The sequence below is a fragment of the Sciurus carolinensis genome, chromosome 18 (assembly GCF_902686445.1).
Source record: "Sciurus carolinensis chromosome 18, mSciCar1.2, whole genome shotgun sequence".
Lineage (NCBI taxonomy): Eukaryota > Metazoa > Chordata > Mammalia > Rodentia > Sciuridae > Sciurus > Sciurus carolinensis.
Window position 1 is genome coordinate 519,420 of NC_062230.1, and position 17,801 is coordinate 537,220.

Below are 17,801 nucleotides of genomic sequence, written 5' to 3' on the forward strand. Positions count from 1 at the left end.
GGTGTGTGAGGAATGCACCAGCCTTCCCGCTATGGACACCTGCTGTCACAGGGGAGTTCTTCTTTTTTTCCCCATAGTTTTATTGAGGTAAAATTGAGGTACAATAAAAGTACCTATTTGAAATATGCAATTTGATCGATTTTGACATGAATATAACCAATTCAATCAATATAGGAAGCATTTCCATTACTTTGTTTTTAATTTGAAATCATGCAGACTATTTCCTGCATGATTTATGACATTAGAAATCAATCACCTTAAGATATAGAGACCCCCACATGTCAACTATTTCAAAATTAAGAGCCACACTTATAAATATCTCAGGTCAAGGAAGAAAGCATAAGAAAAGTAAGTAAAAAGTGCTTTGAACTAAGTGGTAATAAAAGCTTAAAATATCAGGATCTCTGGGATGAAACAGTGCTCAGATGAACATTTATAACTTAAAGCATTTCTATTAGAAAGAAACTGGAATAACAAATTCTTTTCAAATTATGTACTAGGAAGGAAAAAATAAGAGTAAGAGCAGAAATATATAAAATGGAGGAGAAATAATACAGCTTAAATTTGATAAAAAATAAGTCTATAATCAAGAAAAAAGAACACAAAAATCTGTGTCAGTGGAAGGAGAGCTATCAAAATAACCCTACAGATGCAAAAAATATGTTAAGGTAATACTAGAATTGCATGTCAACATATGTGATAGCTTACATCACGTGATCTGTATTAGAAAAGGATGGATTTACTGCTGAGTAGGAAATGTATTCAGTTATTGATGGATGAAATATCCTATATTCTATATATCTGTTAAGTCTAAATTATCAGTTGTATTATTTAGTCCTATAGTTTTGTTTGGAAGATCTGATCTATCCAGTGATGAGAGAAGTGTGTTAAATAGTCACCCCAAATTATTGTGTTGTGGTCTATTTGATTCTTAAAACTGAGAAGGGTTTGTTTGATGTACGTAGATGCTCTGTTGTTTGGGCAGATATATTTACGATTGTTATGTCTTGTTGGTGTATGATTCCCTTAAGCAGTGTTAAATGTCCTTCTTTGTCCCTTCTGACTAACTTTGGTTTGAAGTCCATTTTGTCTGATATGAAGATGGAAACCCCTGCTTGTTTGCGCAGTCTATCTGAGTGCTATGTTTTTTTTACCATCCTTTCACCTTCAGTCTGTGAATGTCTTTGCCTATGAGGTGAGCATAGTGTTGGGTATTGTTTTTTAATTCAATCTGCCAGTCTAATGTCTTTTGATTGTTGAGTTTAGGCCATTAACGTCAAGGTTATTATTGAGATATAATTTGTATTCTTTTTTTGTATAATTTGTATTCTTGGTCATTTGGTTTATTTCTGGCTTTTAATTTGACTTAGTTTCTCCTTTGACTATTCCTTTAGTGTAGTTCCTCTCTTTGCTGGTTTTCACTTTTTTTATTTACTTCCTCCTCATGGAATATTTTGCTGAGATTGTTTTGTAGTGCAGGCTTTCTAGTTGTGAATTCTTTTAACTTTTGTTTATCATGTAAGGTTTTTATTTCACCTTCAAATCTGAAAATTTTTCTGAATATAAAATTCTTGGTTGGCATCCATTTTCTTTCAGAGCTTGAAGTATATTATTCCAGAACCTCCTAGCTTTGAGGGTCCAGGTTGAGAAATCAGTTGAGATCCGAATTGGTTTTCCACTCTACATAATTTTGATTTTTTTTCTCTTGCAGCCGCTAAGATTTTATCCTTTTTCTGTGTGTTAGTCATTCTCATTATAATGTGTCTTGGTGTGGCTCTGCTGTATGTTTGTATATTTGGACCTGGGAACCTCTTATACTTGATTTTCCATTTCATTCTTTAGGTTTGGGAAATTTTCTGATGTTTCTTTTTTAAAAAATTATTTTTACATATATTTTTAGTAGTTGATGGACCTTTATATTTTTATATTCTTATTTATTTGTTTATTTATTTAGGATACCAGGAATTGAACTCAGGGGCACTTGGCCACCGAGCCATATCCCAAGCCCTATTTTGTATTTTATTTAGATCCAGGGTCTCACTGAGTTGCTTAGGATGTCACTTTTTCCGAGACTGACTTTGAACTTGCAGTCTTCCTGCCTCAGTCTCCCAAGCCACTGGGATTACAGGTGTGGCCACTGCACCTGGCTGGACCTTAATTTTATTCATTTATTTCTATGTGGTGCTGAGAATCAAACCCAGTGCTTCACACATGCTAGGCAAGCACTCCACCACTGAGCTACAGCCCAGCCCTTTTGATATTATCTCATTGAAAAGATTGTGTATTCCTTTGGTTTGTATCTCTGCACCTTCCTCTATCCTGATAAAGCTTGAATTTGGTCTCTTCAGGTTATCCCATAGTTCTTAGAAGTTCTGTTCATGGTTTCTTAACATCTTCTCTCTATGGTCAGCTCTATTTTCAAGATTATATATTTTGTCTTCATTGCCTGAAGTTCTGCCTTCCAAGCGGTCTAGTCTGTTGGTGATGCTTTCTATTGAATTTTTAATTTGGTTTATTGATTTATTCATTTCAAGGATTTCTGCTTGTTTTTTTTTTCCCAGAACCTCTGCCTATTTATTGAGGTGGTCTTTCACTTCCTGTATTTTCTCTGATTTCATTTCTTACACTGACCTTTACTTTGCAGATCAGTTTAACTATGTACATTCTCAACTCCTTCTCTGACATTGCTTCCACTGTGGTATTAACGGATTCTGTTATGGGAGTATCTTGGTTTGTTTGGGGCCATTTGTTCTTTTGCTTTTTCATGTTGTTTGTGTGTCTGCCCCTCTAACAGTATGAATCTGAGGCAGTAGGGTTTTTACCCTGTGGACTTATAGTATCCCTGAAGGTTTCCATTCCCTCACTGTTGAGGAGGAGACAAATAATAACAACCAATGCAAACAATATACAGCATTAAACCAAATGGTTCCTACTTTGACGTCTACAGTGTTAATTATCACAATAAGCAAATGATATGATCAGTTATTGCCTACAATAAAAACAGCAAGTTTGCAAAAGGGTCTTCAGCTTCACATGGTGAACAGGAGAGAACAGAAGTGATACAGGATGTGGTAATCATGAAGGAGGAGGAGAGAAGAAGTAAAAAATTAAAGAGTGACAGAACAATAGAGATTGGCCTATGGCAGAAGAAAAGAGTCAAGGAAAACAGGTAGGAGGAAAAAATGTATATAAAAAGTAAAAATTTGAAAAATAAAAATAAAATAATACAAAACAAAACTAAAATATACTAATTAAACAAAAAACTAATCCATGAAAAATAACTGGCTTCAAAAATGCTAGAAATGAGAAAAAACAAATATGAATATGTATATTTTTCCATGTACAAGGTCACAATTAAACAGAAAAAGAATTTTAAAAGATCTTGATGAAAAGTTAAAGAATTCTTTCTGTTGGCGTTCTAAAGATTCTCAGCTTCTCTTCTCAGCAATTCAGGTGGAGTGGTCTAGACTGATGCTTTCCCCTCTGGAATGCTGGAGTGAGAGGTGATCCCGCAGGTGGGGCTCCTGGAGCCAGGGTTTAGGCTCGGGTGGGCTCCAGGCTCTCTGCTGAATGCCAGTTGGTCTGGAGAGTTCAAATCAGCACACCTCCTGCACCCAGTACTTGCTGATCCAGCTGGAAGACTGTACCCAGGGATCTCCCCTGGGTTCTACTTGTGTGGTACGGGACCCAAGTCTTAGTCTTCTACATCACCTTCGGACCCCACATTTCCTGGTCTTGGGGGTTTAGTCTCCAAATAGTTAAATGGTCCCTTCTGCCCCTGCCCTTCCGAGTTCCCAGCCAGAAGAGTCTCTCCCAGCTGGTCCTGCAAGGAGTCAGATTAGAGGGGGAGGTGTAGAGCCAGATGGGTGTCCACCACCAGTGGTCCCCTGTGTAAACCTCTCTCCAGGTTTGATTTTCTCCTGCTCACTTAAGCACACTCTGTGTCATGCAGTGTGTGGTGCCTGCATTTGTGACCAAACTTGGGTTTGCCAGGAATTGGACCTTTAGCTGCTAGCTCCCGAACAGCGGCTGCAAAGTGGTTCCTTATTCTCCATAGGCCACCTGGAGAGATGGTGGCTTCTTTCCCCACACACAGATATGGTGCAGCGCATCTTTCAGGTTTGCTGGGCAATGCCCTTGATCTCTAAACTCTGTGTACCCAGACACACCTCAGGCCTACCAAAACTGTGGGTTCCTTTAATTCCCACTGTGCTTACAGAGGGACCATGCTGGCTGGGGATTTCTTCCTTATTTTATTATATCCAACCTCCTGCATCCCTGATCTGCTTTGCGTGCCCACTTTTAAATTCCAGTAAAGTCCTCCTGCTTTTTTTTTTGTCCGCTCACCTTGCTGAGAAGCTGCCTGTCTGCCTTCTTGGTTTCACTCCATGGAGCAGCCAGGAGAGCCAGGAGTTTTTCTTTGTATAAGTCAGGCTCGCATTTTTACAAAACCCTGTTCCAGAAAGGGCTCATCTGAATGAACTGCTGCCAAGGGAAGTCTCTTGGAATCAGACCTCATCCTTTCTTTTTAGCCACTGTCCATGTGGTGGGCCATCCTAACCTCTCTCTGCATCTCAGCAGCCTCTGGGGTGTGTGCCACAGGTAAGCACTTCTATGCCAGCTCCTGTTGCCGTCCACCTCCAGGGCTGCCCCCTGATCCCTTGTGTATGTCAGTGACCTGCACCCCACAGCCTTGTGACCTATCAGCACCTCACTTTGTCTTCCTTTGGTACTCTTGGCTGCAGGCTTGATGAGAGTGAAATGTATTTCCCGAGGTGGATGCGCTGGGAATCCCTTGCTCTTGGACCTCGCTTTGCTCCCTTGGAGCAAAGTAGGGAGGGGTGTCTGTTAAACCATCAAATATGAAGATAAGCTTCTTATTTTTTAAGCAATCTCTATCCTTTTTATGCTTTTCTTACGTAAAAACATTTTTAATATGAAAATTTAAGTCCAAGCTGGGAACAGTGGCAGTAGCCTGTAATCCCAGTGACTCAGGAGACTGAGGCAGGAGGATCACAAGTTTAAGCCAGCCTGGGCAACTTAGTGAGACCCTGTCTCAAAATAAAAAATAAAAAGGGCTAATCTTGTGGCTCAGTAGTAAAGAGCCCCTGGGTTCAATCCCCAATACCTCTCCAAGTATATATATATTTAAATATATATATATATATGTATATATTTCATTATATAAAATCAAAATAGTAGAAGAATGAAAATTACCTATACTATTGCCACCTAGATACATTCTACTCTTAATATTTCAGTATATTCCCTGCCCTCTGCACTTTATTAAACAAAGGTAAGATCTTAAGATATATCTCTTCTTTTACGCAGGCACAAGTTCTGTCCAGCCTTTTCCTGCTAGGACTGACGGGCTTTTTCCCACTGTGTGCCTGCTTTTTGAGCAGAATGTAATGTGCCGTGACAGAAGCCATCCTAACCCTTCTGAGACAGTAGTAAGTGAACGAGTGGTGGCTGTCCTGTGGTTCATCCTGCCATTCTTCTTTTGTGTGGTTTTCTCTTGGACAGATTGTGCTGTACTGAACTTCTTCCCAACACCAAATTGTGGCTTTTCTTTACAGTTAGACTAATAAAAGTGGGAGGTCCAAGCATCTGTGATTTTTTTTAGGGTGCTAGATATATATTGACTTAAAAAAAACCATTTCAGATTGCCAGCATAATAGAAGTGATTCTATTTTAGATTTTTGCTAATTTTAATAGGTTTCATTGACTAAAATGATTGAACATTTTCCAGCTATTAGCTTGTGCATATATTCTTTCATGTACTGCCTCTTAACTTTTAAAATGTTTTATGTAATTTAAAATTTTGTGAACTACAATTTGCCAAAAATGAAGCAGACATCAGTCTCGCACCCTGCTTTCATAGTCCTTGATAGCTTCTTTGTAACTGGTAATTTGTAACTTTCTTGTGCACACTGCTGGAGGGTTATATGAACAAGGTTATATGAACATGGCTACGTGGCGGCGTTGTGAGGTTTCCCAGAACGGTAGCCAGTGTGGGTTCCCTACCGCCACTGACTTGGCTATACTGCTCTTGGCTCTCCTGAATGGCAGTTCAGAAAGCGTGCTCTGGTTTGAGCCCATGTGGCTAAGAATGGGTTTCTCACACTTGTGACTTTTGGAAGGATTTCACATCACACTGAAAAAACACTTTTTCTTTCCTTCTTTTTTGTCTCTGACTGCCTCTTAACTGACAAATAATTTTGAGGAAGAAAAGGTAAAGCGTGAAGTGCACTTGCATTTCAAGTCCTCTGTAGTAATGCCCACAAGCTGCTCTGTGCTTTGAGGTTGGGTGCATAGGTGTTCTTACACTTGGGTCTCTTTAACCAAGTCCTGTGTGTCTTTAGAGCTCTCTTCTACCTCTGGCAACTCAAATGCTCATGCACATTGCTGGCTGTGGGTCTTCGTGAAGTCCTGCTTGCAAAGAGACTTGATTGTCAGAGGTGGGCTCCAGAGAAGGAAGGTGACTGGGGAAGTGTTCCCTGATTTAGGGGGTGGGGGTAGGAGAAAACTCACATTTGGATTAGGAATATAGAATCTCAGTCTCCAGGCTACAAGTACTGTTTTCATACTGCTCTGGGGAGTCCAACAGTAATGATGTCTGAGTCAGCTCCTTTCAGGGACACATTGCCAGTTTTGAATAGAAAGCCATGTGTTCTGCGGCAGTGTGACTCACTTGGTGTGCTAGAGGTGAACTGCTGACACCTCCCATGCCTGTTCCCACCATAGTCTGATCCCAGAGTTGCTGCACAGTGTAACAAATAGTGCCCTCTAGTTCTCCTCAGCCTCTTCCTCCTCCATTGGTTCTTAGGCTTTTTACATTGAGGAATTTATTTTAGAACCTAATGAAACCTGTGGATCCCTACCTCGGAAATGTGGACACATCTTGCACAGAATTCTACCTAGTTTGAATGGACTCATAGATGTCCCAGAAGCCTATCAGATTAGGACTTCTGCATCCTGTAGTCTCCTCCATGCAGCTTGTCCTCTTGTGTGGCTCTGTTTCCCTTTAGGCCCCAGGTGCGCAATCCAGCTGCTTCTATGAGTCCTCCTGGATGCTCTCAAGAGCCTCTCGTTCAGTGTCCACGGTGAAACTTACTGTCAGACTTGTTCCTTGGCAGGCAGAGCTGGAGGGCACTCTGTGTGCCTGTGAAAAGGCATTTCCCAGTGAGTCTTTGCATTTAGATTCTCTGTTGACTTGGTCCTGCAGCTGCCCTCGCACCCCGTGTCCTTCCTCACCTGGCTGGGCCTGAATCGCTGCCTACTGTCTGTTGCTTATTGGGACCATTCGTCTTTGTTCCTTTGTTTTCTTTTTCTGACTTCTTTTGGGTTAATCTAAAATTTTTTAGATTATTTCCTTTTATCTTTTCTTGGATATTATCTCCTTTTATCTGTAATTTCTTGTTTTTATTAAGGTTGTTCTAGAACAAAAACAGCTGCAAAACTTTTCTGTAAAAAGCCAGATAGTATCTTGTGCTTTGTGGGACACAATTTGCCTTTGTTCTTTTCTGAAGATGCAGATTTCACATGGGACTTTTCACAGTGGATTATGCTGGCTAGTAACTTTTTTTTTTTTTAAGCTGAAAATGCCTTTATCCTTCATTATTGAACAATATCTTTGCTGGACATAGAATTCTATGTAAACAGTTTTTTTTGTGTGTGTGTGGTGCTGGGGATTGAACCCAGGGCCTTGTGCAAGCAAGGCAAGCACTCTACCAACTGAGCTATATAACCCCAACCTTATTATTTTACTTGTAACATTTATTATTTGATGGGAGATCTGTAAGCTCATGGACCACAAATGACAGAGACCAGAAGCAAATCTCAGATCAGCAAGCTTTCCTTTATTCTGCAGCAAAGTCAATCTATCAGGCATGGAAAGGCTCATTTTCTGGGTATGGAGATGGCCCCTGGTTATAGGAGTCTGGGTTTTATGGTTTATGGTGAAGGTGAATTAATCATTGGAGATTACAGACATGCAGTTTGGACAGTCAGGGACCTAGTTGTGCAGGTTAAAATTTTAACTTGGGAAGGCAGTTGTAAAAAGTCCTAAACTCATTGTCCCACGGAAAAATTCGGTGTTCACTGCTTGTCTTCCTTCTTCTGGGACCCATTGTTACCTAGAGCTTCAATACTTGCTTTTCTCCTTCTAGGACTCATCTGCAATGGGGCGGGGTAAAAGTCCTGGTCCAGCATTTCAGTATTTGTCTCCTTCAGGATCCACTGGGGTTGGGAAGGGGTGAAGGTTGCTTTTGGTGGAGAGACTGGGGTTGAACCCAGTAAGGGATGGGCCCTCAGGGCCCATTGTTACTGGGAAAGGATGCACTGGGAGAGGTTTGCTGTTTGACTAATTTCCCCCGCCTCCCCAGCCACACTGTCCTTTTGTTTTTCTTGGGGAGCTGTCTTATAAAAATACCATTTTCTATAACTCGTCAAGGTCAGCTGATGTTCTTGTGAATGTAATAATTATTTTGTTTGGTTTTGCTTCTCTTTGACTGCTGTCCTATGCTTGTGATAAGAATCCCCCCAAAGGAATGTCTCCCACAGGCTCATGTGTTGCGGGCTTGATCCCCAGGGCAGCAGTGTCAGAGCTGGGGCTTCGGGGCTGTGATGCACTTGTGATAGTGCTAACCTCATCAAGGGGTTGGTCCACCCATGAGTCGATAGCTGGATGGACTGTTGGAAGTGGGACTCTTGAAGGGAGTGAGTTCGTGAGGACTGTTTCTCATCCCTGACCCCTTTCTCTCCCCGCCCTTCCTGGCTGCTGTGAGTGGAGCAGCTTCCCCCTGCATGCTCTGCCATGGTGTTTCTGCCTTGCCGCAGGTTTAAAAGCGACGGAGCCTGCTGACCCTGGACTGAAACCTCTGAAACCAGGAGCCAAAACAAGTCTTTCCTCCTCCACATTGGTTTTCTCAGGTGTTTTGTCATGCAACAAAAAGCTGACAAACACACATGTAAGATTTTCCCTTTGTGTTTGATTTTCAGCAGTTCAACACTAATGTACTGAGTCGACTGATTGTTTCTTCTTCTGTCTCGTGTCAGGTCTCAACTTCAATTAGTTTTTCATCATCCTGTCTTTGAATCTGAGCCTGCCTTCTGTGTCTAGTCTGCTGTTCAGCTCCTCCAGTGATTTCTTCATTTCAGATTATTTTCCAGTCCTTGAGCTTCTTCCACCCCTTCCCTCATTCTTTCTTCTTTCTGCGTTCGTTAGCATTGTCATAGTAACTGTCTTAAAAGCTTCATGCGGGGCTCTCTATTAACTTTTCTCTTAGCTACGGGTTATACTTACTTGCTGCTCCTTGTCTTAGAAGCTTTGCTTTCATGCTGGACCTTTTGTATAAAAGTAGATAGCAAATGAACTAGGAAATATTGTCTGTCTTATTTCCCCAGAGAGCATGTTCTTCCCTCCTTCCTGCAGCTAGGGTGAGGAATGGAGCCTGGCAGTCAACTGAGCTGGAGCTAAACAGCATCCTTCGTTTCAGTTTACCCCTGCATTCCGATGAGGTTATGGAGATTTGACCTTTAGTCCAAACCCTCCTGTGTGCTACAGATAAGGGCCTGATTCCTTTGATTTTTATGAAGACTTCAGCTGGGAGGACGTTGGATCAGCACTTAAGTTAATTTCCTCCACTTCTTCCAGCTGCAGCAGGGCCCTGGAACCCAAGTGCCATGCCAGTTTGGGCATCCTCTGTGTCTAGCTCTGCTCCCACCAGCACATACTCAGCAGAATTCCCTGGGGTGCAGCTGTCAGGTGCCGAGATTTAGTTTTATATTTGGGGCTCTTCCAGGTTTTAATCTACATAGCAGTTCACACTGTTGCTAAAAGCTTGACTTATTTCTTTTTGTCACAGTAAAACATATTTACCTCTGTGAACCTGCCTTTCTGCCCACTTCTGGGCAGCTGGCCACTCATGGTAGAAAGATACTTTGCTCAGTATTCCCAAGAACTGTCCTTCTCTGAAATTTGATTCATTTAGATTTCTTTGCATCACTGCTCCTTATGACTCTAAGAAAAAATAGTTGAGTTCCTCCAGTATTTCCCCACTGTTTTGATGAAAGCCGTGGTCTTCCGAGGCCTGCATTCTCCCCAGAACAGAGCTCCCTGGAGTGCCTCCAGCCTCCGCTCTGGACTCCTCTGCCACCCCACGCAGCTGCCTCTCCTCCCACCGCTGCTCTGCACCACATGCATGTGCCTTCCTGCTTTCCTGTGTGTTGTCCTCTAGTCCCCTCTTCGCCCCACATGCTACATTGGAGAGTCAGCTCACGATTGCATCTTCTTTGCGTGGAGCCTGCGACTGTACTGGCCGCCTGTCCTGTTCCTGCACTTACCGCATGTGCTGCCACTTTTCAAGCCACGCTTTTCCACGCTGCCACACCTGCCTTCACCTGAGGATGTCGGCGTGTGTCAGAGTAGCTGCAGAGTCTGGCCCACGGTATTGACTCTCCAGCACCACAAAGAGGAGAAAGGAGTCTAGTCCTTGAACTGAATGGGGTAGTCTTAAAAATAACGATGTGAGATGATCTCTAAGATAAGGTCAATGTGTACTAGCTTTTGTGTTTTAAATTCATGAGAGGTATACATTTATTAAAAATAAAGACTTCTCAAGAATTTTGTATGTTGAGTGCCAGACTGAATACTTGACAATTAGTAGATTGTGTTAGCTTTCTGTCACTATAACAAAATATCTGATAATTAATCAGAAAAGTAATACCAGATAACAATTAATAATATATTAATTTGTAAAGGAACAGGTTTATTTAGACGCACAGTTTTGGAGATTCCAGGCCAAGCCCAGTTGGCCCCAGTGTTCCTAGGCCTCTGGTGGGAAGTGGACGGCAGTGGGGGAGACGGTGGTAGAGCAGACACAAGTGCAGCACCAGCTGGGAGCCAGGCAAGGAGGAGGAGACCAGGCCTCACCATTCCCTTGGAGGGCATGCCCTTAATGACCTAAGGGCTCCCCCCATCTCCCTCCTCCTGAAGGTTCTGCCACCTCCCAATAACACTGCCCTGGAACCAAGCCTTTAACACGTGGCCTTTTAACATGTTCATGACCCAGCCGCAGCTTGATGTATAAGAGGATGTTCAGGAAACCTTAGATCTGGGAAGATGGTTTCCCTGCATCCACAGCAGAAAGCTGCGTTCTGACATGAGGCTCCTGTAGATACAACAGCTGGGGCGACAGCTCGGCTCTCAGGGCCTCTGTCTGAGAACTGGCCATTACCCAGAGGCAGGCCTGCAGAAGATGGGTACAGTTGAGAGAAGACTGAGTTCCTGTAAGCATCATAGATGTGGGGGGCTTGAGACTGAATGTCGACTATTAATATTAATAAATAGCAACCCATTCTAATTATTTCTATGTTGATTAACATTATCTTTCTACACTAAAGTTCACACGGTGTGGGAGAACTAGGGAAATGCTGTCAGAAGGCTGAAAGTTCTTAGTGTGTACTGGACATTTTGTTTAAAAGAGGAGTAGAGAATGAACTAGACACAGTCATATTTGAAAACTCAGGAAAACAGGCACTGGTGGCGTGAGCCTGAGGCTCTGCAGTGGTGGGAAGCCAGAGTCTGCAGTGAGGACCTGTAAACGGTCTGGCTGCCATAGGACCCGGCCTGTGGGAGCCGGAGGGAGGCCTGGCGAGCTCACCCTGGGGAGAAGTGGGATCCTCAGGGGAAGTCTGGGGGCCACTGCCACTGGCCCTGCCGTCTCCTGAGAAGAGCCCTCCTGCTTCGTTTTCACTTCTCAGAGCTCAGGTAAGCTTCTCTCACTGGGAACCTCTGGCCCACAGCCCGCAGGGAAGGCAGTCCTGGAAGACAGTTTTCTGCCTTAGGTAGCAGCAGCGGTGGTACCAGTTGACCACCAGCATTGTCCATTGCTTTGTCACCTGGCTCACACATATACCAGTTTTAACCACATGTAACCTTCAAATAAAGATGTTAACACTGATCTCCTTCCTGTCTCCTTCTTCGTGTCCTGCAGAAGCTGAAAGCATGCTGACCTCCTCCCCTGACAGGGACACTTGATTTGCTGTTGCATGACCCATTTCTGTGGGTGTTAGTTTACTGGGCTAGCTGGATCACGTTCCCCTTGGATGTCCCAGACCTTACGTGCTGTGCTCTAGAGCCAGCCAGTTAACAGCTTCCACCGCTGTGCTCCTGAATCTTTTGAACAAGGGCAGCAATGACTGATTTAAAAGAGACCTTGTGGTCTCTTGTTCCTTGTCACTGAGAGCCCCTGATGAGTCGCCTGCACTGTGTCCTAGGTAGGACCCCTTATCAACAGACTCTTTTTTTTTAACGCCTTTATTTTATTTACTTATTTATTTTTATGTGGTGCTGAGGATCAAACCCAGTGCCTCACACGTGCTAGACAAGTGCTCTACCACTGAGCCACAATCCCAACCCCTCAACAGACTGTTTTCCATTATCTCCTTGTCACAAGTTTTCCAACCTTCTTTTTCTTAAGTATTTTGACTTTCTACCCAAACTATTAGCAACTGCCTGCGAATAGTGTAGACCCATAGCTCCAGCCATCTCTTCTTCCAGGCAAAACATGCAGTCACATGCTGCTGGACATCCATGATGAGCAGCTGAGTGCACAGTGACCTCTGGGGAGGTGCTTAGAGCAGGACAGTGATCTGTCTCTAGGAGTGAGTTGATGCTCTGCGCTCAAGTCCGGGGGGGCGGGGGGCGGAGGTGGTCCTGGAGGCAAAGGAGTCGCAAGGCAGCTGATCTCTTCCACAGTCTCCTCTTGTTCTGGGCCTTCTTGGAATGTCACCCTTAGGACCGCTTGGTGAATGAGGTGTCTGTTGTTTCCAAAACCCCAAGTAGCCCACTGTGTGTTAAGTCTCAGCAGAATTTAAGGGTTCAAGATCTTGAGCTTGATTAACCTTAACATGAGGAACTGCATGGCTGTGAATTCAGCTAGTGTTGTATTCAACCACCTGTAGGCTGCTCTCTGGGCTTGGTTTTCAGAACTCTTGATCCAGTGGCTGTATGTGATAGGGTTCAGTTCAGGGCATTCCTAGGCTTCCTGGTACCACTTCTGGGACCTGAGGTAGCAAGTTAGACTCTTCAGTTCCTCACTTCTTTTTCTGTCTCCAGCACACGCAGAAGCAGGTCCACACTCCTGTATTCTCTCACGCTGTTTGCACTTGAGCTTATAGTGTGGCAGTTACTTTTTACTCAAAGCCTTGTCTTTTGTGGACCTGTGACTACACAAAATAAATTAAGAAATTGTTTTGCCCCATTTGCCTTGAACTGCTGTTGTCACACTTAGCACTTTTACTTAGTTACTTGTTTTTGTGGGCTGGGGATCAACCCCAGGGTCTGCTAGGCAAGCACTCTGCCGAGTCAGCCAGCTCCCATGTGCCACTTTTGAATTATTCATTTCTACCTATAAGGAAGCTGGTGTGTTTGTCATGGTCTTCCAAGAATAGTGACCTGATTTCTGCCACTCGGGTCTCCTGTGGGTTTCTTCATTAGGAAACTCCCCCTGGCATCACACAGGGGAGGGGATTCTGGAGTATATTATTGCCAGCCTTTGACAGAAGTGGTGGTTTGAGTTGCCAATGGCCCTGCCCTCTAAGGGTCCTTCCAGGTCTGGGGATCCATTCCTGGGATTTCAGAAGTGGAACAAAGGGAAGAAGCGTTGTCCCTCTGGGGGCAGGGTCACAGGGTGTCAGGCACAGTAGCAGTAAGAAGAAAGAAACTCAGAACACCCTCTGCATTTCCTAGGACTTCCTGCAGGCAGATGACCATGGGACAGTTTTCCAAATGAGACTTGACTGTCACAGATAACAAAAGAGTTGTATGAAGAGAGTTTACCCGTTTTTCCTGCTTCTGAACATTGCTGTGGCAGGACATCATATGGGCCCTGTTGCAGCCACTCTGTGACATACCAGAGGTGACAGAGAGAAGAAAAGAGAAGAGCTGTGAACCTAGCTGCAGCTTGGCCTCCACCTCCTCTCTGGACTTCCTGTGTGTTTGAGCTACTTTAACTAGGCATTCTGTTCCTCAGGTAAAACCAGCCCCTTGGGAGAAGAGAGCCAGGGGTCAAGAGGGGTCTGACTGTTGGAAGTCCTGGTTCCCAGTTCCGCCCTGACCGTGGTTGTGACGCATCCCAGTGGGCTCCTGGAGATGGGTCCCTTCTTGACTCTTGTTATCTCAGTTGTGTTTCTGCAGCATGGTAGGACCGTTCCAACCAGCACTAGGTGGATCTGAAGTATGACTTACCTTTAGTCTCTCATTTCTTTTCTTCATTGCTCATTCAGCCCTGGTTTCCACATTTCTCTTACGTGTTATGCCTTTATTAAAATTTCTACAATTAGAAAAAGTTGTCTGGAGTTCAGTTTTAAATGCTAGAGTAAGAAGCTATTTTCTCTTGATTATGGAAATATCTAAAACATAACTAAAAATAGAAACCTAAATTCTGTGTTTGACCAATAACAAGATGCTGAGGAAGAGCAGACGGGTTCAAGGAGAGGAGTCCTGGGGGACGCTCAGGAAGCACCTGTCATGGAGCAAGGGGAGGGGCCTCATGCAGGGGCAGGTTGGGCACAGACGGGTGGGCAAGTCCTGCAGGCACGACCCCGGAACCGGGGCCCACAGCTCCCGAGACCAGGGAGGTGGGGCAGAACACAGACAGACCCTGGCCACGATGTGACGAGTTCTCTCTTATGAAGCAGGCTGAAGGAGAGACCCAGGAGAGCAGCAGTGGCTCCTGGCCAGGGTGGGACGTGAGCATGGCACGCGTTCCTTGTCTCTGCGCAGGCTTCTTTCACGCAGCACCGCCATCGCCCAGCCCTCAGTGCCGTTGCAGGTGGTGGGGTTTCTCCCTCGGGGCTCAGCAGTGTCCTTCGTGGGCACCGCACTGCCAGGCTCCATCAGAGCCCCGGGCCTTTCCAGTTTTGAGGAATCTCCGTGTGTCTTTCCATAATGGCGGTGCTAATTGACATTCCCTCCAGCAGCACACAGGGTGCCCTCTTTTCCACATCCTTGCCAGCTCTGATACTTCAGTCTTTTGGTTTTGATTTGCACTTGCTTGATAGCTAGTGATGTGGAGCAGTTTTGTATATGCTCATAAGTTGGCCATTTTATGTCTTCTTTTTCAGAAATGTCTATGAAGGGCTAATGCCCAGCCTTCCCTGGAAAATCGAAACCTTAATGCTATACACTGCTTTCTGCAGTAGGAAGAGGTTTCTGTTTCACAGTTGCTATACTTTTCCAGTCCAATTCAATTTCAGTCCATTTTGTTTAACTTCACCCAAAAGTCATCATGCTGAAATATTTCTTTTTCATTAAAATGTTTTGGAGTATACTCTTATGCTTCTGAGCTGATCATTTTTTTTATTCTTTACTTAAGTATCAACAACATCTATTCTGTTGTTTCTAGACTGGATGAGACTGTTGAACTTCTCAGAGCCCAGTCCGAGATTCGCAAAGGTGCCAAAATAATTCCAGACAGATGAGAACATGTAAACAATTGTGTTATCAGCTGTTTTACAGTATGTGTTTTGGACATCCTGAGTCTGTAGTGGGCCACAAGAGCCCAGAGAGATTAAGGATGTAAATTTCAAAATCTGGATCCCTTCCTTTATTATAATATCTGGCTGCAGTTACATGTTTTCTCTGCATTTGAAACTATCAAGTTGTAATTCCTCAAGGGGGATGCTCATTACATCATTAAACATAATGACTTACATTACTAAATAAATAACAGCAGGCCCTGCATGGAGTTATGATGACAGTGTGTCAGGAACCAAGAAGTAGGACTAATCCAATTCCTGCACTTGCGAATAATTGAAAGGAAGAAAAAAAGAATTTGAGTTTACAGTGAATTTCAGAAAGAAGGGAGAGTATAAATCAGATTGAGTTCACAGTGAAATTTGAACTCCAATCTTTGGTTATAAGACTGACCTTTGGAGTGAAGACCACATGGGCTTGGTGACCAGCTGTTGGTAGGACGCTTGCCTGGCACAAGGGGGATCTGGGGGCTGCTGGCAAGAGTGCATCTGGAAGTTTCCAGCGTCTGATGTGGTGCTTAGGACACCATGTGGTCATCTGTACGTATTTCTGGACACTCCTTAAAGTTGTCTGATTTTGAAGGAATTGTTTTTAGTTAAATTGGGATTCAGCAGAGCAGAGCCTGCAGACCAGAGCTGGCCTGCCGGCTGTTGTGCAAGCACATAGATTTTATCAGCCCACACTGCATTTGCTGGTCAACACTTGATGTGCCACTGCATTTTTCCTGCAGCAGTGGAACCAAGTGGTGGGGTGGAGACTGGAAGTCCTGAGAGCCTCCGAGTTGCTGCAGTAGGCTGTGTCTGTGCGGGTGGTGTCTGTGTGCTGAGCTTTGAACTCACGACTCCTCGTTTTCACATGGAGAGCACTGAGGAGTGGCACGGCAAGCACCCACCTCCTGAGGAGCGCCTGCCTTGTTGTGGCCGCAGCTCGGCCTGTTGCCTCTGTCGCTCCCTGTGTGCGCGCACGAGGTTTCTCAGTTGGCCTCGTGTTGTGCTGCTGTGCTTGAGTTACTGGGAAGTCGCAGTGACACGGTCCCTCCACACATCTGTCTCTGGGAATGGGAAGCCCCAGGTAGCCGCTCCATTAAGATCTGAAGGCTGTTCTGTGCTTGGCACTGTCACCCCGCTTGCCGAGTCCCGTTGGTGAGCTGCAGGGGGCTAGGCATGCTGCTCCTGCCAGCTGCTCGCGTGTGGTGGGCTGCACAGTGACCCATGGACCCCACCTCCTCCGCCTTGGGTGGGACCTGTTTGCTGGCCTGGCAGAGGCTCCTCACCGGGACTGAGGATCCCAAGATGTGGTCGTGACCCTGTCACGTGGGTGAGCTGAGTGGCCACAGGCCAAGTGCAGGAAGGGTGTGAGGAGGCAGCAGACATGGCATGGCCCGCCTCCCGCTGTGCACGGGCCGAGAGACCGCGTGCTCTGGGCCCTGCTGCTGCCTGGCATCCTTCTAGCTGGACTTCCTCTGCTTCTCCTCTTCCGTCTGCTGTACACGTCGGGAGGAAGCCACCCTTTAGCACATGCGTGGAGATCTTACCAGGCTTCTGCCTTTGACAAGTGTGCACAGACAGTGGCTGGACCTTGGGCTACTACATAACAAAGACTCCACCCCAGTTTCTATTCAGTGCCATTCTCCCTAAAGTACATCTGCCACCGACTGCCTCTCCCAAGAGTCCTCCCTCAGCTCCGGCCTTTGTCACATGACTTCCTTCCTGACACCCAGAGACCCGTGTCTGTCTGCTGAAGCATAACAGACATAACAGACCCCTTAAAACTGCAGATGTGTCACCCCATGGTTTCTGTGACTGGGAGGTGGGCACAGCTCAGCCGGCTGTGGTGTCTCAAGGCACAGCTCTCCAGCTCACTCACGCGACCGGCCATCAGCCTCTGTCCAGTCCTTGCTGGCCAGCGGAGGGAGGTGTTCGGCCTTTGCTGTGCCAACCGTGCTGCTGCCTACTCAGAGCAAGAGGGCGTACCCAGGACTGACACAAACCTTGGGTTGACTCGTCTTGGAAGCAGGACCCACCACTTTGCCATGTTCTAGTTGTGTAGACGCAGCCAGGGATCCAGCCACAAATGCCAAAGACGGGGATTCCTGGGGCTCCATCTTGGAGGCTGCCTGCTGCAGACAGCAGGGCACATGGGTTCCAAAACATGGCCACAAACTTTTTTAGCATGGAAATGATTTAGAAAAAGGTTAATGTTCACCATAAAAATCAAGCCACGTTCTGAACTGGCCTCCTAATGTTTCTGATGGTTT

At 45.1% G+C, this 17,801-nt stretch overlaps 1 protein-coding gene across 5 annotated transcripts in view; it reads left to right on the top strand.

The window, feature by feature from the left end:
• Nucleotides 1-17,801, top strand: part of Tpst1 (tyrosylprotein sulfotransferase 1) — a 90,618-nt gene that overhangs the window by 56,289 nt on the left and 16,528 nt on the right. The window contains exon 4 of one of the 5 annotated variants that reach the window (XM_047533840.1): nucleotides 5,332-5,453. The exons of the other annotated variants lie outside the window; for them this stretch is intronic. Coding sequence (XP_047389796.1) covers nucleotides 5,332-5,412 — 81 coding nt within the window. The 3' untranslated portion in view covers nucleotides 5,413-5,453. Of the gene's footprint in view, nucleotides 1-5,331; nucleotides 5,454-17,801 lie in introns of those variants that run through there. 5 annotated transcript variants of the gene reach the window in all.